The sequence below is a fragment of the Papio anubis genome, chromosome 2 (genome assembly GCF_008728515.1).
Source record: "Papio anubis isolate 15944 chromosome 2, Panubis1.0, whole genome shotgun sequence".
In the NCBI taxonomy this organism is placed as follows: Eukaryota; Metazoa; Chordata; class Mammalia; order Primates; family Cercopithecidae; genus Papio; species Papio anubis.
Genome location: NC_044977.1, coordinates 57,075,443 through 57,100,330, shown reverse-complemented (window position 1 = coordinate 57,100,330; position 24,888 = coordinate 57,075,443). Strand labels below are relative to the sequence as shown.

The window sequence follows — 24,888 nt, the reverse complement described above, 5'->3', positions numbered from 1 at the left end:
TACAAGTCTAATAAGACATAACCAAATGCAATGTATGAACCTCGATTGTATTTTGGATTGAGGAAAAATCATATGAGACATTTTTGGAACAAATGGAGAAATTTGACTTTGTTTCATATGTTAAATGATATGAAATTACTGTAAAATTTCTTAGGTGTGATAATGGTACTGTGGTTATATACAAAAGTGTCTATTTCTTAGGTGATGCATACAGAAATAAAGTGTGAAGTTTTATAATGTACATGACTTTTAAATAGTTCAGCAAAAAGAGTAAAGATAAAACAATCTTAGCAGGAAATGAACAGATGGTGAATCTGCATGAAGAGTATACAGATGTTCTTTGTCCTATGTCAAATTTTCTGAAAAATTGTAAAGTATTCAAAATAAAAATTTGGGGAAAATATATGTATTGTATATGCTTACATGTATCTAGGCACAAAAAGTGAGATGGGGGGCCGGGCATGGTGGCTCACGCCTGTAATCCCAGCACTTTGGGAGGTCAAGGTGAGTGGATCACGAGGTCAGGAGATTGAGACCATGGTGAAACCCCGTCTCTACTAAAAATACAAAAAATTAGCCAGGCACGGTGGCAGGCACCTGTAGTCCCAGCTACTCGGGAGGCTGAGGCAGGAGAATGGTGTGAACCCGGGAGGCGGAGCTTGCAGTGAGCCGAGATCGTGCCACCGCACTCCAGCCCGGGCGACAGAGAGAGACTCCGTCTCAAAAAAAAAAAAAAAAAAAAGTGAGATGGGGATGTTTCAGTTCATAGTCATAGGAATGCAGGAACAAGTTCTGGGGAGAGGATGTGGCTTTTACAGAATAAATTATATTTAGAATATTCTTGATTCTAATTAGAACTGAGATGCCCATGAGGGTTCTAAGTGATACTCTGATTCTGGCTAAACTCCCAGGGAGCACAAGTGCAGGAGGTGTATTTGGAAATGCCCTTAGTTTCAGTACCAGTAGGCAGAAGGGAGAGAATCAGGATTGGGCTGATGGAGAAGTTGGGCTGGGATGCAGACTCAACAGGTCTCAGCTGGCATCCCTCAGGGAACTCAGAAGTTGCCTTACAGAGGTGTCTCACTTGGGACAAAGAACCGGGCCTTTATGTACCAGTATCTCCCAGGCATTATTTGCAGGATGCCCAGGGGAAGGGGGCATACACTTAAGCAAGCTGAATCTCTTTAGTCAAGGCAATTCCCAGAGAGAGCTGTCAGCTGATGAATTTTCCAGCATCTGCACCAGTAGAACCCTCGGTCCTCAAGGTGGAATGCCTCTGGAGGGTACGGCACAACATTCATAACACACTGCTTCTGTGTTTCTTTCATATATTGTTAATGCTTTTTATACAAGGCATGCATAAATAATTGCCTATAATAATTGACATATAATCATTTATAAATGTTATACATTGTTAACATATTATTTCAAAATTCTAATTTTCTTCAGCATGTGTCTTAACTTTCTTCAATTCATGGCATGTTATGGAGGCCATGGATTTTACCAAAAGAAACAAGTTAGCTTGAGAAAGAAGACATGCTTCTGAGACTCAAATGCAAAGTGAAGATAATACATTGGGACATAAGGATTTCTAAATGCCTTTATACAAATTCCCACAAATACTAAGTGAAAGAGAGGAAACTGGAATTTAGGATTTCTGACACCTGAATCCAGGGGTTTCATCTCTACACCAGGGATATATGTGTTAAGACTACGCCTTAATGCAAACTTTGGTCTCACTTTTATGACCACAGGACAAGAAAAGCTTGTCTCAAACATCTCTAATGGGTGCAAAGCCTGTGCCACAGGGTTATAGTGGAAGAAGCAGAATGGATAGTTCATTATTAGACACCCTATAATTATCCAGCCAAACTTTCCAGAATCTACAAGGATGTGTAAAGTGGTCATTTCTTTAAGGTTACAACCACAATTCTCAACCCAAGATTGGAGTAAGATCAACTAATTCCCTCAATTCCTGGACAGGCCTGGGTCTTCTCATTTGAGGTCACCCCTCAGGCTGCCACTTTTGTTGTCACTGTGGAAAAAATTCTCTTTTGTCCCCTTCATAATCCCCTTGATACCACTTCACAGGATTCCAACAACTTGTCCTCATTCTGATATGGGTATTTCATGACTCAGATCTATTTTGTATGTCTGTAAAGGGGTCAGACTTTTCTCACGGGAGATCTGGGGCACCTTTCCGAGTATCTCATGCATTATTATGGGCAAAGTCTCTGCTCTGGAATTACCAAATGTCTTCTAGTTTTTTTTTTTTTTTTTTTTTGGTTTTTTTTTTTTTTATATACTTTAAGTTCTGGGATACATGTGCAGAATGTGAAGGTTTGTTACATAGGTATACACGTGCCATGGTGGTTTGCTGCACCCATCAACCCATCATCTACATTAGGTATTTCTCCTAATGCTATCCTTCCCCTAACCCCCATGTCTTCTATTTTTATTCCATCTTATATGTAAGCAAAACAGCTAGAAAATAAATAGAGACAGGTAGTACTGTTCTACCATAGAAAGAAAATTATAAAGCTACTGGGGCACTCAATGCTTACTTGAAACTCAGGTAATTACAATTCATCTTCCTTATGTGGCTTAAGCTCCTCCCTCCTGCCTTATGGCTAGTTTTCTTAGTCTACTCTTGATCTTCTCAAATTACTAAATTTCATATTATAACCACATATCAGCAGAATCATCAGACATTGCAACCTGTTCATGTTTCAGACAATGTTTAATTTGTATATTATTTATTTTTCATTCTTTTTTCTTTCTGCCTGCTCAAGCACACCTTTTATCATTTGGGACATCTGCCTGGGTGTGTTTATACTATTGGTGGAAAAGATAGCAATGACACATTCTCTTGACAAAAGGTTGTATTTGGTAAGGGAATTGGACACAGTTTCAACTGCATACGGAGAATGTTTGCCCATGATTCTTAATAGGAAATATGAATTTAAATATAAAACACGTATATAAATATGCACCCCATGGTAAAGAATCAGAATTTTCTTGTCAGTTGCCTTTAGAAATACTTAGAGCTGTTTGTTCTTCCAAGTACTGGCAATTAAAACTGTGGAGAATGAAAAATTAAACAGTTTTACAATCTAGTCTTTCATTAAATAGGCTTTTTAGTTGAAAGTGACTATCTGTATAGTAGAGTGAGCTTTAGAGTCCCAGAGACCTCAACTTTCTTCTTAGCTTTGCTCCTGATTACTATATCTCTTCCCAAGTCATGTAACCTCTCTGCAAACTTAGGATTTTTAATGTATATTCTCTATGTGTATTTACTTTAAGATTCTAAATCCACTCATTATATATTTACACCTCAAAAAGAGGGTCGGTTTTACTCATTAGGACTTTTATATGTGCACCATACTTTGGGATTATTATACTCTTTATTCATTCAAAAATTATTTTTTGAAGCCTTCGTTTTTGATAGGTGTACCCCCTGGCCATCACAGAGCTTAAATTCTAGTGGGAGAGTAGGACTTGAGATAACTGAATCTATGACTGCAATGATAATTACTAATAATTATATATACTGTGAATGAAAAGAGAAGGCTGCTGTTAGGGAGCATCACAGAAGGAGAAAATTCAAATTGGTGGCGTGTGGTCATTCAAGTTACATTTCTTCATCAGAGAAAATGCAAGAAGGTTGAACCTGAAGAATGAGTTAGGAGAACTGAGGCAAAACAAACAAACAGAAAACATTCTGGGCAGAAAGAATAATATACACTAAGTCCTTTTGCTGGAATTAAGTTTGAATCCCCCAAGAATGCCAGGATAGATAAGTCATATTCAAGAGAAACTAGCTAAAAAATTTGAAACATAGCCAGGCCAGATACTATAGGGCCATGGGAAGTCTTTGAAGGATGTTTGACATCGGACCACATGATCTGCTTTGCAGCTTTTACAAAGATCATTCTGGTTGCTCTGTGCAGAATTATTTGAAGGGAGGCAAAAAAAAAATGGATGTCGTGAAACCAGTTGGGATGCTATCATAGCATTGTCTGCATGATGCGAGTGCATTAGAACAATAATAACAATGATAATAGCCAAAACTTTAGAACTTAAAAATGGTAGCCACTGGTCTCTGTGCTTTAGGTGTATTAACTGGTTAAACATATTTGAGACAGGTGAGGGCACTGGAATGAGAAGGGAACAAATTCCAGAAATATTACAGGTATTATTAATTTTATTGTTATTACTTCTTATTACATATATTATATATTGCATTACTTATATTACAGGTAACATTAGCCAACCAGAAAACAAACCTGATATGAAGTATAAAAAGTGAGGGAAATACAAGTGTTAAAGAATAACACTTAAGGTTCCAATTTGTGCAGCCGGGTAGAGGTAACAGTTCCCGAGAAAAGGAAAATTTGTGGAGAGGCATGTTGTACAGCGAATGCCCTATTTTTGACATCGTTTGAGATGCCTGTTTGATTGTCTCAGCAGACCTATGAGGTTGGAGATGATCATCCCTACACTAGAGATGATAAACATCAGAGTTTGAAGCCACCTGGGTAACATAGCAAGACTCTGTCTCTACAAAAACAAACAACAAACAAAAAAATAGCCAGAGGTGGTGGCACATGCCTGTAGTTGCAGCTACTTGGGAGGCTGAGACAGGAGGACCACTTGAGCCCAAGACTGCAGTGATCTATGATCCTACTACTTCACTCCAGCCTGGGTGACAGAGTGAGACCCTGTCTGTTTAAAAAAACAAAAAACAAAAAACAAAAAAAACAGAGAAAGAGAAAAGATAAGCAAAGAGAAAGAGAAAAGAGAAGCATCTAGTTGCATGGAAATGAGAATAACATTTTCAGGCACTTCTGCAGGCAGTCTGATGGGTAGGCCTGACATCCCTATTGACATTTCTGAGTACACTATGTAGGAGACTTCTGTATCTTATTTCTCTTCCTCCCCCAATCAGCAACACACAACAAGTATGGTGATCCCATAAGCTAAACTTGAATCGAGAAATTGCCATTAAAATTACTTATTTAAAAAAAACTCATCAATTTTTTAATAATTATATCAAAGTTTCATATAGTTTCATTTCAGGAGTCAGATGAAACAATAGAACTTTTTCTAACATTTTTTTTTCCCTAAATTATAAACATGGGCCTAGATATTATGAAGAGATCTGAGTTGTGGAAAGACAGCAATTTACTCACATTCTTATTAATTATTTTGTAGATCACTTTTATATTATCTAAAGAAGGCGGGTTTTAAAAATATTTATTGATGATTTCTTTAAAACTCCAGGAGAAATTAGCATGACAAAGACAAAACACATATAGGGTCTCAGTTAAGTCAAAGTCAGCAAACTTCAATGCCTGAACTCATCGCTGAGTTGTCATGGCAACCATTTCATTTTTCTATTGTGAGGAGACAATTAGGTGCTAACCTGGGTGTTAGCTCAAGCTGTTTGAAAGATAAGCTCCCATCTTTACAAAAGAGGCAGGGTTGTTGGATTTTCATTTTTGTCACAGGCTCTATAGAAGTCATTATTGATAATTATGCTTTATTGTTTAGTGAATATATCGAAGATGAGTTAGAGAAAATGTAGGTGGCCACCCTCGGGACAACAGAGTCCACTCCTCCTCTCTTGAGCTGGTTTGGGAAATACTGCAGGGAAAGTGTGTGCCCTGGGAGCCTCGGGCTCTTTCCCCTTCCCACCAACTACCTTTTGTCTCTCTGTTTTCTGTGATTATGCCAGGTATGGAGCCAACGACTGGAAATGGAATCTCTATGTTTGTGTGTCCCAGATTTGCTTCTTTAACATTACCAATTAAGTCCCCTCTCTTTGCCACCCGCAGTGGCAGACACTGGAGATAAAATGGTGAGCTAACCAGATATGCTTCCTGGTGGAGGAGATACAGTATTCACTCTCTCTCCTCCTCCTCCCTCTCTCTCTTTTACGCACACATACACATTTAAATATGGAGGCAAAATTTGCTTTGAGAACTTGCCTAACAGAACAGTATTCCCTAGTCTTGGTTAGAAAAATCTCCTCTGAGGAAGTGAAGTTTAAGTGGCTCTCTGAAGGATGAATAGAAGATAACAAAGTGGGTGGGGTAGAAGAACATACCAGGGGAAGAAGAAAGCACAGGCAAAGGCCTTGTGGCAGAAGGAAATATAGCATATTTAGGAATATGAAAGAGGACAGAGTGACTGTGGGAGACATCATGAACTGAGAGATAGAAATTGAGTGACTTCGAATTTTGCATGGATTGCTCAAATGAGTGAGGACCACTTCATTCATCAAACATACATTGAACTTGTTTCTTGTGCCAGGTACTAAGATGCAAGAGAATTTAAGTATGGCCCATGCCTTTGATTTCATCACTTCTAGATGCTCCCTCAATCCCTGATTCCCATGATGTATTCTGGTTCTGTACCTATTATATGTTACTACTTTCCATTTTGTATTCAACCCCAGACTTACAGGATTAAATAAAATGTTGGAGATGACACAGTTAGCAAGTGGCATAAGCCTGCATCCAAATCCGGCACGCTTGATGCCAATTCTTTTGCACTTGTCCTATCTTTTGCTGTGCAATATACAGAATATATGGAATGTTCAGTCTAGCAAGGGGACATGTATAAAAGAAACATGCAATGGATTAATAATCACAAATTGTGATTAGCGAAACAAAGGGAAATGATACATCCTAGAAGCAAGTAAAACAAGATGGGCATAATTTAGACATGAAGGCCAGAAAAGGCTTCCCCAGGGAAGTAAGGCTGAGTCCTGAAAGACAAGTAGGAAGTAGCTAGGTAAAGATGGCTGGGAATAGCATCTAAGGCAGAAGGAACAGCATGTGCAGAGGGCTTCAGGATGGATGGAGCATGACTCATTTTAGGGATTTAGAGAAGGTGAGGGAAATCAGAAGGGGGACCCCACAGAGTTCTTTGGGCCATGTGAAGGAATTTTCTCTTCATCCAAAGTGTAGTAGAAATCTGAGGTAATGCAGCAGGACAGAGTTTTAAAGAAGAAAAGAATGAGACCTAGAAGAATCCTGCCTCTCAGGTTCTCCAAGGAGTCAAAGAACATGTCTAAGACAAACTCAGAGGAGGTCAGGGGATAGAAACCTGACTGCAGGCCCTAAAGAGTGAGTGGTCAGGAAATCTCCGATCCAACACCTTGGTAACAAGAGGAAAGGGAAATGGGTCTTGGGAAGGCAAGATCAAAGTAAGATCAAAGTCAAAGGCAAGATCAAAGATCAAACTGCTCAGCCCCTATGCCTGACCAGGCTTACTCTCTTCTCACTGCATCTGCCTTGGCAGGATGGGCATCATTTTCCTGCCCAATCTCAAAGCTCTCACTGTTCCATTTAGAGGCATGGACTGAGTGACTCCTTGTTTACACTTTTGTCAACAGTGCAACAGTGTCATTTCAATTATTTGCTCTTCTTGGGCTTCAACCATTAAACAGCAGTGGGGCATAATGAGGGGTTTTGAGTGCATAGTCACCCCAATGGGGCAATTCAACTAGCGTAGGTTCCAGCTGTTGAAGTGATTTGCCCATCAGCCAGGGACACCATATGGCACATTACCTAGGGGTGTTTCAGTGTGCCAGGCACTCAAGAGTGGAGAATGGGGAAGCCTGCCTCTACCCACAACCATGTTGCCACAATGGTGGTCATGGAAAGGCAGGAAAACCAAGACATATACAGAGAAAAGTGTGGACTAGTGCAAGGTGAAAAGAGGAAGCTGAAGGGCAGGAAGGGAGCTATCATAGCTTGGTGGCAAGACAGGAAAGATGCAGACCAAAAACAACAGAGGAAAATCAGCAAATAGAAGAACCAGAACTAACAAGAGGAAAGAGAAGGCTGGGATGAATCCAATTATCAAAACCTGTCAAAGTTCATCAGAAAGCCATTGTCAATGGCTTTGAAAACTGAGATAAGAACATATTTTGTTTCTGTGAGAATCTGACATTGTCTTCTTGTCAATGACACTGTTGGATCTAGTTTTAATGAACCCTTTACAACTTTGAATAGGCCCAAGAAATGCTTAGGACATTTGCTTTTTAACTATTTATTTGACGTGTTTTCCATTTGATTCTTCTCTTTTTATGTTCATTAGCACTATAAAGATTACTTTAAAATTTGGCAAGATTTGACAGCATTGTACTAATACAAATGGAGTATTTCACATCTTTAGAAACTGACTAAGCTCAGATTTAATGTCTTTTAAACTTACTGGTTGACTTGTAAAGTAATACAGAACTTAATGGTATATTACCCAATATATTCCCCCAGTGAGGTACAAGACAGCATTTTCACATTATAAGACAGAATCTGACATAGCTTCCTACAAAAAGGCTGTTAGGTTCCATTTTCATGAATATGGCAGAGGATTAAAGGGAGCCCATGGATTCTGGCAGGAGTTGTCTCTCCAGGCTAACTATAGGGAAAATGCTGTGCCTTTGTACATTAAATCCCTGCAAGCCAGAGATCTAACATTTTTAGTGCTCTCAAGCCAGCAGGAATGGTCAATAACCTTTTAGATAACACAACAGGGCAAATAGTACCCAATATTGTCTACATAAGAGAGTAAAATTCCTACCTTGCAACTGGAGAGGGAAAACATCTTGAAATCAAAATTGAGGAGTCAGAGAGCTGCTAGGGAAGAGAAATTCTGTGTACCACTGAGTGCGTAGGCTGTGCTTGCACATGCCCAGCAAAATCAGAAGTGACTTTCCTGGAAAACTTGGCCATCAAGATGGTTTGCAGCTTATTAGGATGGCATGGGGTAGGGATGAATGCTAAACTTTTCCAAGGATGTGGTCAATTGGAATAACATCATTTCTCTGATTACAGTATTTGGGAATAGACACCGCATCAGGCTTCCAGTCAGGAGAGCAAAGCACTGAGATGCCGGTGATTTCAAGCATGAACATAATCACTTATCTCATGCTCCAGAAACTGATTTGCATTCACCTGGAGCGCTCACCTTACGTCTATCCAAATAAAGAATGCAATTGTGTGTAGCCTTAATATCATGTCTGCCTGGAGATATTAAATGAGAAAACAAAACACAGTGAAACTGGGTCTTGTCCAATACTCATCTAGTTGCCTCCATTAATCATTCATCATTCTATGACCAGATGCCTGTCCCACACTATTTGGTGTGTGAGTATATCTCTATCTACCTATCTGGCATCTATTCAAAGTTAGGAGATCTAAGTAGAATAGCATAAAAATTATCTGCAGAGTATGAGGCCATCTAATAATGACACTTGCAATTTCTGGCACCACTATGTGACAGGGACTGTGTTACCTACTCTTTACACATGATTTCTTTTAATATTCAGAACAGTGAGGAAGTCTTTGTGGTAATGGTAAATGAGGTAGGAGTTTATATCAGACATTCTAGTAACAAACATCTTGGCATTGAATCTTGATTTTATCATTTGCCTGAAGTAAAGTAACTTGCCCAAAGTCACCACTAATAATCCAAGACCAACATTTGAAAATAGTTTTAACAACAAAAATATTTTTCCTCCCTTGAATCATCATTCTAAAGGATTCAAACTCTTGCCCCTGCCCCACAGGGGGAAAAACAGTATTTTTATTTTCCATTATATTCTGGGTTCTTCCATCATCATGTATTATTTCATACTTAAGCAAAAACCCTCAGGGCACTGACCTTCAGGATGGCTGAAAGAATCCCAATTGCAAACATTCTGGCTCATTCTCAGCTATGTGACATTTATTTCACAAATATGTGAGCACTCTAATTAGGAAGCAATGGATATAGGTAGTGAAGACAGAAAACATTGGTCTTAACTGCCAGGAACTTTCATTTCAATGTAATAATGTGAATGTTTCAAACATCTGTCAGATAATAATGTACCCTTCCTCTTTACTGTGACAACATTGGCTGCATTTTTCATTTTTATTACATAGTCACTGAGATTTCATGAGAATTGTGAAACTTCTCCGATCCCACTGATAGACTCCATTAAAGCCTTTTTGTCCTAATTCTCAGCTGTCACCTGGGAACATACAAAACTGGTTATTTCTCATAAAATAGTCAATGAGAGATGAAATAGGAGTTTGAATATACTTTCAAACAAAATGGAAGCAAACTAAACGAGATTTTTCCCCTAAAACAGGCTGTTGTTTTTCAGTGGATTTCATAAGAAGAAAATCATTTTAAAATGTATTAAGATAGAATGGAAAAAAACAGTGTAGAAAATAAATTATTTCATGTTATAGCCAATAAATAAATCAATGACACTAACATCCTTGATCAGTGGTTATTACATGCTAGTAACAGTTCTGTGTATTTATAGAGACCATTTTTTGATCCCAACAATGTTATGAGATAGCTATTACTGTCATCTCCACTCTAGTAATGAGGAAACAGAAGCACACAAATAGAAAAAAATGCTACTAACAGACTACAAATAATAGCTTTTCTTGAAACAGTGCTAAATGCCAAGAATACTGATCATACCTAATACTTCAAGTGTAGAACTTCCTGATTCACCAGAATTTAATAAGTGGATACCCTGCAGCAGACATCGTGTTTATTTTCCAGTCATTTCTTCTGAAACATGACATAGGTGTTCTTAAAAGATCACCATGCCATTCAAAAGTTTCCCATGAGAAAACACAGGACTTACAGGAAACCGGATTAGAGACACAACACTGAGAAACATCATCAGTGACACTTAAAAAAAAAAAAAAAAAAAAAAAGACAGAACCTAATAAAAATAGTGGCATGATTTTGCATATGTTTAATGGCTAAGAAACCCATGAATACTACAATAAATGTGTCACTTTACCTGATAAAAAGTGACCTAAAGTTTGTTCATGGAAGTGGATGCCAGAAGGATTGCTGCATGAGGTTGATCGTAAAACTGTGGAAGGGTCAGGCTTGCAGGCAGATGCTGGAAGCCTGGGCGTGAGTGTGCATTTTGTGTATTCCCACATAGCTGACTTCTGCTAGAAGCAGCTTACCATGCTTACCTAGTGTTTCTTGCAGAGGAAATCACATGTTTACAAACATGAACTTTGTGGTATACTCAAATTACTCCCTAAGAGGTCAGTGTATTCAGGATGAGTTTGCAGTTTCAAAGCAACTTCACAGCACACAGACTGACCTCTCCTAAGCAGACCAGGTTAAGTACTGTATGAGCCATAACTTCAGAAAGGAGCACATAAAGGAATTGTCCTGACTGGGGAGATGGGGAATGGTTTATGTAGAGGATGCCTGTGGATTGAGCATCACATATAACAAGAGTATCAGGGGCAGAGCAGTGAGCAGAGGGCACTACAAGAGGAAGGAAAAGCAAGAGACAATATACACTATGAAGAAATGATTTAGTGAGCAATTATTGCATCATGAATTCTTTAGTAGTTGAATTTTTTTATTTTTTCTTTTTTGGAGATGGGGTTTCACTCTTGTCACCCAGGCTGGAATGCAGTGGGACGATCTTGACTTGCTGCAACCTCTGCCTTCTGGGTTGAAGCAATTCTCCTGCCTCGACCTCCTAAGTAGCTGGGATTACAGGCACCCACCACCCCACCTGGCTAACTTTTGTATTTTTAATAGAGATGGGGTTTTACTGCGTTGGCCAGGCTGGTATTGAACTCCTGACCTCACGTGATCTGCCTGCCTCGGCCTTCCAAAGTGCTGGGATTACAGGAGTGAGCTACAGCACCCGGCTGAATATTTATGTTTTAATTGACAAATACAAATTGTATAATATGTGTACATTGTGGGATGGCTAAATCAAACTAACATACTCATTTATCTCACATATTTTTGTGTGTGTGGTAAGGAAACTTGAAAACGACTCTCTTAGCAATTTGCCAATATATAATGCATTGTTATTGATTATAGTCACCATGTTGTACAATAGATGCCTTTCTTGCCTTCCTCCTGCAACTAGAATGTAGCTCTCTGATGGCGGGAAGCATGCCTGGCGTGTTCACCCTTGTGTGCACAGCACATGGGCCAGTCCAGGCACTTGTATCTCAATAAAAATGGTGAACTTAGTGTGGTTTAAGTTTGATCAGATTTTAAAAGATAAAAATACTAAAAATAAAAAAAGGTAAACCCATAAATGGATGAATGTACAAGTAGTGGAAGAGTAAGGTATTTCATATACAGCCTATCTGAAAACTACAGCTAACAGTGATCTAACAAACATGGTCAAGCGTTAATCATCCCCTAAACCAGTGGTCTGACACCATGAAATAGCTGCATAACACTTTTCTGAGTAAATTAAATTTTTATATAGATAAAAGTGGTGATTCATTAGTATTCATATATTGTTACATCATTTTTATGGAATATAATAATTATTAAAGACATCAGTAGTAATAAGATGATTTCTCAAAAATGTGAAATTGGGTTTTTCCTGATAGTTCTAGTCTTATATCTATCTCTGTGCCCTGTGAATTTTTTTCTTGACTTCCTTTTGTTTTTTTGAACAGTACTGAGAATACTCTGGTTTTCAAAGTTGAAGACCCATGATTATTACAATTATTAACAGATTTCCTTGAAATCTCTCAGAATATTCTTCAATTAAACTGATTCTGAAACCTACACAGGAGAGTTGGCAAATTCCAGAGTTGGTTGTAAGCACTATCTAACAAGTTTTCAAATTTCTTAACATCCTAGCAATTGAAAATTAGACAAGGAACTCAGCTAGCACTAAATGTTACACGATTTTATAAAGCAATAAAGGCATCTTGTGATATGCATTCATATTTTATCCAACAATGAACTATTTAGGCCAAGATGAAAAAATGGCATGGAACATGTTCAAATGAGCTTTGCCTGGCATTGAATTCACCACATCCTTGTGCACTTTAATAGAATATTTGCTGGTACATTTCCATCTGACTAGACATGAATAGGAGTGGATTTTATAAACACTATTACTTTATAACCTATACATGAAAAGTTTAAAATATATAAAGTGGTTACAGTGAAAGCCTTATCCTTAGATCTAAACCCCAGAAACCTAACCTGGCAGAAAATAAATATTAACAGATAACATTTCATGGGTACTTATTTTCTAGGCACTCTGCTAAACAATTTTCATATATTAATTGGTTACTTATTCACAGTGACCATATGAGGTACAAACTATTATGGTTTTCATTTTATAATTCATAAAACTGAAAGACAGAATAGTTATAGCTGTGGGTTCTGCACATCAGACTTTTAAGAAAAGTATTTTAGAATACTGTACATAACTCTTGCTGGCTTGGCTCTGAATTCCTTACCTAAATGCTGTTCAGTTATTTGACCTAAATTATACATAGTGGGTGTTAGAAAAGCCACATTTAACCCAGGAGTAGAAATTCATTTAGATTGATGATAAAATTAAGGCTTAATTATCAAGACATGGAAATCTCAAGGCAGTCTATGTCCTCCCCGCAGGCCTGGGCCATCCATAATTGGCCAGGGTGGGGAAGCTCTTTTTTTCCTTTGGGGATGATCCTCCAACATCCAAAATCAGATTAGGCTCAGTTGGAGGACAGCCCTTGGTCTCAGTAAAACCCTGTACATAAGAACTCCTTTACCTCTACTTTGACAAAAGGAACTGATAATGATCATCAACTGTTACATTTCTAAAGAAATTACAAATAAAGGAAAGTGATGTGAAATGCCTAACCTTAAACAGGGTAGTGCATTATACAACAAGCATCAGGTAAAATAAGAACAACCATGGGACTAAATATAGATATGCCATAATTTACTAAAGAATGTACTAAAGAAGATGGTGGGATGAAAACTCGTAACTTCAATGTGAGCCTCCCACCTCACCAAAAGCCAAAGAGTCAGCAGCCTAGCTTCCCTTCTAGGCTTAGTGGGAGCAGGTCCCTGTGGACCAATACCTCTGAGATCTCTGTAGACTAAAGCCTTCTTAGCCTTCATACCTACATATAGTCATGTGCCACATAATAAGATTTTGATAAACAGATTATATTTAATCATGCTTATTCTTTGTATTTATTTATTTATTTATTTATTTATTTATTTATTTATTTATTTGATGGAGTCTCACTCTGTCCCCCAGGCTGGAGTGCAGTGGTGCGATCTCCACTCTCTGTGACCTCTGCCTCCCAGCGACCTCTGCCTCCCAGCTTCAAGTGATTCTCCTGGCTCAGCCTCCTGAGTAGCTGGGATGACAGGCACCTGCCACCACACCTGGTGGGGTTTTGCCATGTTGGCCAGACTGATCTTGAACGCCTGACCTCAGGTGATCTGCCCACTTCGGCCTCCCGAAGTGCTGGGATTACAGGCGTGAGCCACTGCACCTGGCCTATGTTTAACTATATTTAGATACATAAATACCATTGTATTACAATTGCCTACAGTATTCAGTATTGTAACATGCTGTAAAGGTTTGTAGCCTAGGAGCAATAGGTTAAACTGTATAGACTAGGACTTTAGTAGACTATGCCACCAAGATTTGTGTCAGTACACTGTGATGGTTGCACAATAACAAATTACCTAATAATGCATTTCTTAGAGCACATTTCTGTCATTAAGTGATGCATGACTATACTTATTTTAAAATACAGCTGAGTGTGGTGGCTCACACCTGTAATCCCAGCACTTTGGGAGGCTGAGGTGGGAGGATCACGAGGTCAGGAGATCAAGACCATCCTGGCTAACATGGTGAAATCCCATCTCTACTAAAAATTATCTGGGCATGGTGGCACATGCCTGTAGTCACAGCTACTCGGGAGGCTGAGGCAGGAGAATCACTTGAACCCACGAGGCAGAGGTTGCAGTGAGGTAAGATCACGCACTCCAACCTGGGCAACAAAGGGAGACTTTGTCTTAAAAAAAAAAAAAAAAAAAAAAGCTTACTTATTACTTATTAATACTATGTGCTAGGCCCTATACTAAACACTTTATAAATACTTATTTAATCATCAAGCAAGACAGCATTATGAGGTAGGTACTATTATGCCCATTTTGCAGATGCAGAAGCTGAGGGGAAGTAATTTGTCCAAGGTCACAAAACTAATAAATGGGAATTGAACTCAGGCTAGCTCTAGAATCTGCATTCTTATCCACTATGTGTGTAAAGAGGATTCAGGGGTGGAGGGGCTGTAGAAAAAATATGATTAGTGAAGTTTATTTCAGTTTTCACATACTTTTGAAGTGTTACCAGAGACTGTAAAAATTTTTTAAATGAAAATCAAAGTCTTGATGGTCTCTAGTTTAAAAATGATGAAAATAAACACTTCATAAAATAAACATCATAGTTGTAGAGTCCTAAATTGCTAAGTAGTCTTTGTTAAGAAAAAGTATGTATGTTGCTGGGTACATACTCAAAAGACAACAAGTTGTTCTACCAAAAGACGCATGTCCTCATGGCACTATTCACAATAGCAAAGACATGGAATCAACCTAGGTGCATCAACAGTGGGCTGGATAAAGAAAATGTGGTACATCTATACCATGAAATGTTATGCATCCATAAAAAAGAACAAAACCATGTCGAACTGTAGGCCATTTTTCTACGTGAATTAACACAAACAGAAAATCACATCCCTCGTATGTTCTTACTTATAAGGAAGAGCTACACATTGGGTAGTCATGGAGATAAAGATGACAATAGACACTATGGGCTAATAGAAGAGTGAGTAAGGGTTGAAAAACTAAATATTAGGTACTATCTTCAGTACCTGCGTGTGGAATTATTCATACCCCAAACCTCAGCATCACGTAACATACCCACGTAATAAACCTGCACATGTACCCCTGAATCTAAAAGTTGAAAAAAGAAAACATATGTATACACACATACAAATATACATAAGCATATATGCTTGTATAATTTATAATTACATTAATAAGTCTGAATAATTTCATAAACTGCAAAATTCACTCATGAGCAGAAAAACAGAAACAAAACTTAAGATCCCATAGGTTTGTTGACATCCCTTTCCTTTTTGATCTAAGCCATGGTTTGCAAATCTCTCATAAGTACAGTGATAGTGGTGACAAAAATTGCCTATGTCTATAACGCCCTATGACCATGTTAAGCCTTTCTTGAACAGTGTAGGCTGGCAGGGTGGAATGACATTAAAAGTCTAAGGGTATGCTAGTAGGGAAATATGAGCTTTAAAAATATGAACTAATTCACACTTTAAAGAGTCATTAATGCAACACTGTTTTGTCTTTCTGTGTTACATTCATTATGTATTATAGTCAGCAGCTGGTAGCTCCTTTTAACCATTTGGAGACATCCATATTCAAATTAATATTGGCTAGAAAACTGTATTTTTTTCCAGCCAAGATGGCAAAGTTGTCTTTGATTTCAGTATGGCCTCAGTTTGAAGAATTAAGATCAGAAATGTCCAGGCAGCCAATATGTCTAATGGAAATTTTTGTATATTTAGAGATAGGCTGTTTAACCAGTGAGTTATAGGTAGGAAAAAGGTGTCCATTAGACAAACACATGAGCCTATCCATTGTATATTTATCAAGTGCCTTCTTCGCAGACATAATAATGTCCCAGAGAGACAGATCCTGCCTTCATGGAACTTAAGACCTAGCCGGAAAATGGGCAGAAAAATGATCAAGGTACTGAGTGCATAATTGCAATGGAGACAAATGATCTAAAGAAGTCCTTTGAGAGCGTATCAGTAAAGAAGCTGGCCTAGACTTGAGGCTGTGAGGGCAGCCTAGGATGGGTGTGCTAAGAAGAAAAGAAGGAACATTCCATACATAGGAAAACAAAAATAAAGAAAAGGGGCATGGAGAAAAGTTATTCGAATGAGTACAGTTCATTCACGAACTAAAGGACGGCACAAATGGATGGGACCCTGGGAAGGCAAGACAGGGGATCAGGGGGTCAGGGAGGTGGGAAGTAGTGGACAATTAGTGTAAAAAAGTAGACCAGCACAAACCATGAGGGGCCTTGTGAACTCCCTTAAGAATGGGGGTTTTATCATCAATCAATAAGAAGGCATAGTTGTGGAATACCATAGTTGAATCCATTGTCAAGGAACTAGGCTTTCCATGGACAGAAAAGGCAATGGTTGCTGGTTGTTCCATTTAAATAGCCTTTAGAAGTCATGCAAAACACAAGTATGACTGAACACATTGTGGGTGGGGTGGTGGAGTCCTAGATCATGGTAGGGCGTATTGTAGACAACTAGACCAAGGCAAGTTGCCTATAGCTTTACTCTTATGGATCACACACTTCCCTACGTTCTTCTACCATCAATTGTTCATATTTACACTGGACAGCAAGCAATTAGTTGATCTGATTTCTTGAGAAAACAATAGGAGACAAGGACAGAAATAGGGGCACCATCCAAACTGCAAATAACCCAACTCCAGAATACAATTTTGCATCTCATTAGTAATTTGACAATATAAAGAGTGGACAAGCCAACATCACTAGGTCTTGTTCACTTGTCATTTGTGGTTTGTAAGACAGAATTAAACAAGAAGGTCTTAGTTTTCAGAGAAACTCAACTCACTATTCGGCAAATAGGGAAAAGGTATGCCTTTCTAGAAAACAATATAAAAAGAGACATATATTAAGATAAAGACTTCTCAAAAGGCCTCAGAATCTCAATGTAGGAAGAAATCATGGAGCGTGAACCTTCTTTTACATGTATGAAAGATAAAACTTAACTACACCTTAATCAAGATTACAGATTTCTGTGGTCTTCATGTCTTTATATTTAGCTGACACTCTGATTAGAAGTCCTTCAACTATGATTAAAGGTCTACTCTGAACTTTAATATAGGAGACTTCTCTAGGGCAAGACTACTCTGAACTTTAATATAGGAGACTTCTCTAGTGCATGGATTGACCCAACAGCATTCAATCAATTAATATATGCATATACTCTCCAATAACTGTGCAGAGTCATTGTCCTTTATTTATCAAAACTCCTGAAGATTGCTTTTATCTTAGCCATAGTCATTCTTGACATCGCTTTAAGTGTTCAGACCCCCTCTGCAGTCATTTTATTTGTAATAGTGCCTTGTGTGTTGTGTCTCCTAGCTCTACATACAAACTACCACGCTTACAATCTCCATGAACCTAAGTGCGTCAGTGGCGCTGGGGATGCTATACATGCCGAAAGTATACATCATCATTTTCCACCCTGAACTCAATGTCCAGAAACGGAAGCGAAGCTTCAAGGCGGTAGTCACAGCAGCCACCATGTCATCGAGGCTGTCACACAAACCCAGTGACAGACCCAACGGTGAGGCAAAGACAGAGCTCTGTGAAAATGTAGACCCAAACAGTAAGTAACTCTCCTTTTCTTTCATCTTCCCATCCTGCATCAAGAAACTTTAGAAGAGGTGGGGTGGGTGTGCTTGCCTCTCTGGAGAACTACTGTGATCGTTCTTGTCGTATGGACTGGGTTGCCTTGGTGAATGCTAACTTCTGCTCTTTTGAGTTTGACTCATTCCTGCCACCATTTTCTTTTTGTTCCTTGTTGGAAAGGAGCTTTTGGAGGCTCTGCTTCAAAAGTGTGAAGCCTCCCCCTTCCCTTGCTTCTTGTCCTCTGGTACTGAAACCTCCAACTGACAAATGCACCTGTCAGGTTGTTCTTTCTTGCACCCTTCCTGTTAAGGCAACAACTTTTTTGTCAGGGAAATTTCCATACCTAATGAACTGTACTGGTAGGAATAAAACTGGAATAAATTAGAATTTTGGAAGCATAACTTTTTTCCTTTAGCATGTGAATGTTGAAAAAGTTATTTTTTACTCATCAGGTCTTCTAGAAACATATAAAAATTGGAAAAAGTTGTCAAACTTTAATCCAAGTACACAGGACCAGATACTACCATGACAATGGCATTGTCCTGTGGGAAAAAACAATGTCTACCATACCACTGGAGAAGAGTTTTATTCTATGCAAGACAAACCTTAGGGAAGAAATTAAGGAAAAAAACGTTGGATTTAAGATGCTATTATATGGCATATCTGCAAAACTCTAGGACCCTTTAGTCATGCCTGCAAATGTCCCCAGGTAAAATGGGCATATAGCTATCACTTTGTAAATAACACAAGACCAGCTCAAAGGTTAAATGCTTAGAATTCCTAATTGCTAGCTTTACTAACAATATGGTGGTAAGAGTACATTTCAGATTTAAAATACTAGTTTTAAGATTTGTTTTCCAGGAATATTTTGGCTAGTTGCATGTAGAATGAGGCAGATTCAAATATTTGTGATACTTTTTCTGTTTAAGGCAGAAGGGATTTCAGGTTATCCATTAAGTCATTCATGACATATTATATTTCAGTTAGAAGCTGATCTTGTTGTCAAAGGCTTAATGCCAAACAGAAGGAAGTCTCAATTTTAAATACTCTTGAGGAAATCCTTTTTGCTCTGGAAATAAGAGAGATATCTTTAATAAAAACCAAGAAGCCAACTGGGTTTGCTCCTGACAAACACTACACACAAAGAACTGTGATTTTGACCTATCTCTATTTACGAATAGTTGAGTGAATGTTGTGAAATATTTTGAATATATGTAGACAAAGTAACATGGTTAATGAACAACATTGTGGGCCCCACTTTGACTTTTGACAGAAAACATCCTAGGACAAGGCTAAAGGAACATACTGAGAGAAGGGAGGAACAGAATGAATGATAGGCTGTGTTGTGTCTCCAGAGCAAGTGGCCAGTTGAGAGGAGGGCAAGTGGATGGTGACTTGCTGTGACATTCAGTGTGATGTAGGAAGAGGCTTTGGGTTGAGACATACCTGGGTTCAGATCTAAACCACTCCATTTACTAGCCATGTGGCTTTAAGAATCACTGAGCTTTTCTAAAACTCAATAAAATTATGTATAAAAGAGAGAATGACTTTGTCATAAGTGTGTCATAAAATATGATATCTAGAAAATACTATATCAGCTAAATGTCAGTGTCCTTCCATTCCTGAAGAGGCAAAAAGCTTTGCTTAGAAATAAATTTCAGCATAATTTATTAAGATATAGTAGATATAAAGGTGCAGTTAAATGTACATTAAACATCACAGGATAGATAAAACTAAATCCTCAAAAGAAGAATTTACGTCTGGGTGCGGTGGCTCACTCCTGTAATCCCAGCATTTTGGGAGGACAAGGTGGGTGGATCACCTGAGGTCGGGAGTTCGAGACTAGCCTGACCAACATGAAGAAACCCCATCTCTACTAAAAATACATAATTAGCCAGGCGTGGTTGTGCCTGCCTGTAATCCCAGCTACTCAGGAGGCTGAGGCAGGGGAATCGCTTGAACCCAGGAGGCAGAGGTTGCAGTGAGCTAAGATTGCACCATTGCACTCCAGCCTGGGCAACAAGAGAAAAACTCTGTCTCAAAAAAAAAAAAAAAAAAAGAAGAAGAAGAAGAATTTACATGAACATATGTGTGCATCTATTATACCTATACCTGTGTTGTTAAATATATATGTATATTTATAATTAGTGGCTTTTAATTATAGTTTGTTTTGTCAAATTTGCATTTCATAAAACCTTTATCTTGCAAATATTCCAATAACAGCTTTATTTTTGTACACACACACATAATTTAACTAGATACTGTTCAAAGTCAATAAACAGAAAACATAATTGGAAGTAATTGTACTGGGGAAAAAAAGACGAAATTAGAAGTTTTGAGTTTAGACATTTTGATACTATGCTATGTAAGAATTATTAACTTTCAAAAAACATTACTACTGTTGCTATTTAATGATAAGGTGCAATCCTTGTTGAGGCTTTTTTTGGGTATGACATTGGTTGTTAAAATGCTAACACTGACATTAATGCTAATGCTAGCATAAAATACTCTTTGAAATAGGCATTATGCGGAATGCTTTGTGTGGAATATCTCACTTACTCCTCACAGTACATCTATAGAATAGATGTTGTTATTCTCATTTTACTGAGGAAACCTTGGCTTCACAAGATTAAGTAACATTACCAAAGCCACACATGTAGTTAACAGCAGAAGTTGGACTAAAACCCAGGTCTGACTCTTCAGCCCACGCTTGTTCCTCTTTGCTCCTCTGTTTCTTAGAATATGAATGGCATGCCAAAATTCCAATGCAGGAATTACTCTTTTGGTTTCGTTATTTGGTTATATAGTTTGTATATGCTGAATATAATGATGTTTGGTGAGAGATTCTTTAAACATACTGTAACGTATTATTGCTTGTTTTGTCTACAAAAACAGGAGTAACCTGAGCTCAAAGAAGGCTGCCCAGGTAGAGGCCTCATCTAATTAATTCAAAAATTATATTCCAGTGATTCCATTTGGAATTCATTTGGTATCTCTTTCCTTGAAAAAGTTTCATAGGGTTTTTGTTGTTGCTCTAAGTGTCTACATAGAGCCAAGGTAAACAATACAGAAAAATAAAACGAAATAGAGCCTTTTTGTCACTACCAGTTGGAAAGATTTTTTTAATTGCTTTAGCTCTTTTGTTATTGTGTAGACACACCCTAAAACACCATGAAAACTTAACTAGATATTTGCTAAACCATAGGAGGAGATTCATGTACCTCCAAACATTGGGGTTTCTGATGACCCAGCTCTGAAAGGTCCCAAAAAAGAATCCAAAGAGCTTATCTGCACAAAAGCTGTCCACTAGTACTTTCTGCAGTGATGGTCATGTTTTGTGTGTGTGATGTCTAATAGAGTAAGCAAATATGGCTACTCAACTGAAGAAATACATTTGTTATTTTACTTAGTTTTTAATTAAGTAAACTTTATTTACATTGCATTTAAATTTAAACACACACTTGTGGCTGTGGCTACTGTATTGGACAGTGTAGCTCTAGAAATTGACAAGGATTTTATTCTAGGAAACTCAAGTTGAGTCCACATTGGATATAGCTTCCAAAGTTTTAGCGTGGATACTGATCTAGGACAAAGTCAACTCAAAGAAATAAAACATTTGAGATAAGACAAACATACAAACAAATAGTCATTTAAAATGATCTCAAAATGAGCCACTAATAGGGAAAAAGTAACATCATAGACAGCAATGACGTTTGAAAAACCAGTCCCCAGCAAGGCAAAAATACATGTAATAGGAAAAGAACAATAGTGAAAAATTCAATTAATAAAAACAGACATGACTATGCTATGCTAGGTAACATTATAATATTCTGTTTAATGCCAAATATAGCTAAAATTATCTCCAGTATCTTAACTGTCATAACAGAGACAAATGAATTTTTCTGAATTTAAGCTGACTGGTTAAAAACAAACAAAAACAGCTCATGCACTTGAAAAAGGAATTTGTCTCTCCAATAGGCAAATTCTGTACAATTTTTTTCTGAGGGAGGATGTCTGAGAGGAAGTAGAGTTTATACTATGAGCTGCAAAGTAAATAGTGGAACAGAAATGTCCTCTTATTCATTGTTGCTCTAAACACTTAGTCTCGATGTATTTCAATCTTCAGTGTTTTCATTTTTAACAGCTCTGCTCCATCACTGCAGTTTGCCATCTGGTGCATGCATGCTTCTACTCATCCAACTCCACACTGCAACTACATGTCTACATAAAAATGAATTTGCTTGCTGACTTAATATAGGAAGACATTTATACTACCATATTTTTTTCCTGAAGAAATACAATTATCCTGTTAGTTTTCTTCCTTAGCTAACAGTCCAGTGTATGAAAGAAAAACTCCATTATGTGTGGAATAAACGAAAAGTAAATCTCAAAATTTCAATGTATCTGTGCACTGCTGGCATATTAGATATTCAGAGTTGGGCCAATTCTTGCTGGTCTCTGCACTTAGATTGAAAAACAGCAAGCTCAGAGGGCATAGGGCTGTAGCTCAGCTACTTACTAAATTTTATTTATGCAAATAAGACTTCCATTGCTAAAAGTTTAAAAGAACCTGGCCTCATTTGGATAGCTGTATATCTGGCCAAGATGATGCCTTCTCACATTCCTGTCTAAGAAGAAGGGTACCTCACACTGTTTCTCCCACCTGCATCCTGAATTTGGAATGTTTCCCTGCACTTTCTACAGTTCACTTGGCAGATGTATGTTCATGGCAAACTTGTAGATGCCAGATAAACAAGATGCCGTGGTTGTGCTTGGGCTATGGCTTATTGATGGCCACGACGATCCTTTTCAAGTTGGATGGATAATATTAACTAAGAGGCAGCATGGCTTTATTGGGATGGGTGAATAAGAACCACAGCCTTCTTCACCTGGACTGGTATCAACCAGAAGATATTCTGTAAATTGTCTTTGGCTTTCATGCTTTCTTTGGTAAAAGATCACAGTGCATAGTGAAGAGAGGCCTGGCCCTAAGCTACCTTTCTTTTAAGCTACCATCCATTTTCTAAGCTAATGCCCTGCAAGCAGTGCAGAGAAATACTTCAAGGATCTTAGCTAGATACAGAGAGTTTATTCTGGCAGGTCAGCAGCAACTAGAGATGGCAGGCAGGTGGACAGCGAGGGACAACCCTTTTTTTGGATGTGGAGATGTATGACTGATGAACTCACTCTGGGATAGAAAATGGACATAGACTACATAAAAGACTGGTTTAAGCCAATTAACACGTTGTATGATGAAGCACATGTTAGAAGAATAACAATTTGCACCTAAAATACAAAATAAGGTATGGAATTGTATTCTGATGGTGTTTTTCTTGTGCTACCATTTTTGCATCTACAATAAGGAAAATACATAAATAACAACTTGTGCTGTTCTCAACAAAATAAATTTATTACATAAAATAGGACTGTCAACATAAGGAGGTATGTTATTTAAAAAAAAAAAGAAAAGAAAGAAAACTCAGGCTGCTGGAAAATGGATGTGGGCACCAAAACTCTAAACAAATAATGGTTCCTAGAAAATTCTAGAACACACTTCTGTGCTGTGTTAATTTGTTATGGTTCTTGTTTTGTTTTGCTTCTCCATTTGTTTGGATCCCTAACATTCTCAACATTATGTTACTTGTTTCATCCTCTTGGACTAACCACACAGGCTGGACAGCATGACTGGACTAGGCTGAGAAAAAAGGGCTGGCAAGAAGAAGAAAATAATGCTCTAAGCAGATAGATAAATTATGTTTGGGCTGGTTCCCTCAGCTGTTCCAACTCAAGCAAGTAAAACCCAACTCCCTTAACTCAAGAGGCACCAGTACTCCCATGTTCAGAGGTACCTGAATTGAGGTGACCTGGTCTACCAAAGGCTACTGAACCCACCAAAAGTGTGGGCATAATGTGTATGGTCTCTATCGCAGCCTTTTCCCAAAAGGAAAATAATAATAATAAAACGTAATATCATGTGCACATTTATTTTATACATACCTATATATTTACTTTTCCTGTAGACTGTATACCACCAGTAAGAAAAAGTGTACAAAAGTCTGTTACTTGGTACACTATCCCACCAACAGTATAGCTTTTGACTGCTTTCCAAAAGGTAAGAAAACAATCTAATTCTTATTTATTTATGTGTTCTTGTCTCCAATGAGAATTAGAAATGTTTCCATGGAAACTGTGCATGATTACCTGAAAATATATCTATAGGAAGAAATAAATTTTCAAATATGATCTATTTGATAAGCTTAGTGCCAGCAGCTGCCATTGGTCGTATGCCTGCTTAATTTTCTAAAGAATGTGTTTATGAGTATGTACACATTTGTCTTCCTGAACAGCTAGCCAGTAATTGCAGAGAGCTGTTGCTGGTCATTCTGACACATGCTCTACTTTAAAACTACCAGTGGTGAGAAACTATTTCACAGTATTTCTCAATGTATGATTTCCTACTGTGGGTTTAGAAGGCAATGTGGAAAACCTACAAGGAAAGAAGAGGGATGCTTAGTAAAGGCAAACCTAGTGAAATATTTATTCTGGATTATTTTTACTAAATACCTTCAAAGAAGTGTACACTA

General features: G+C 38.0%; 1 protein-coding gene across 14 annotated transcripts in view; it reads left to right on the top strand.

The window, feature by feature from the left end:
* The window catches only part of GRM7 (glutamate metabotropic receptor 7), an 888,361-nt gene that overhangs the window by 809,373 nt on the left and 54,100 nt on the right, over positions 1-24,888 (top strand). For 8 of the 14 annotated variants that reach the window (XR_004181784.1, XR_004181802.1, XR_004181781.1 and 5 more), the window contains exon 9: positions 18,035-18,281. Coding sequence is in view for 4 of the 14 variants with exons in the window: in XM_021933241.2 (XP_021788933.1) it covers positions 18,035-18,281 (247 nt within the window). In the remaining 10 variants the exon portion in view is untranslated. The other 6 variants (XR_004181790.1, XR_004181788.1, XR_004181787.1 and 3 more) reach the window with 2 other exon arrangements.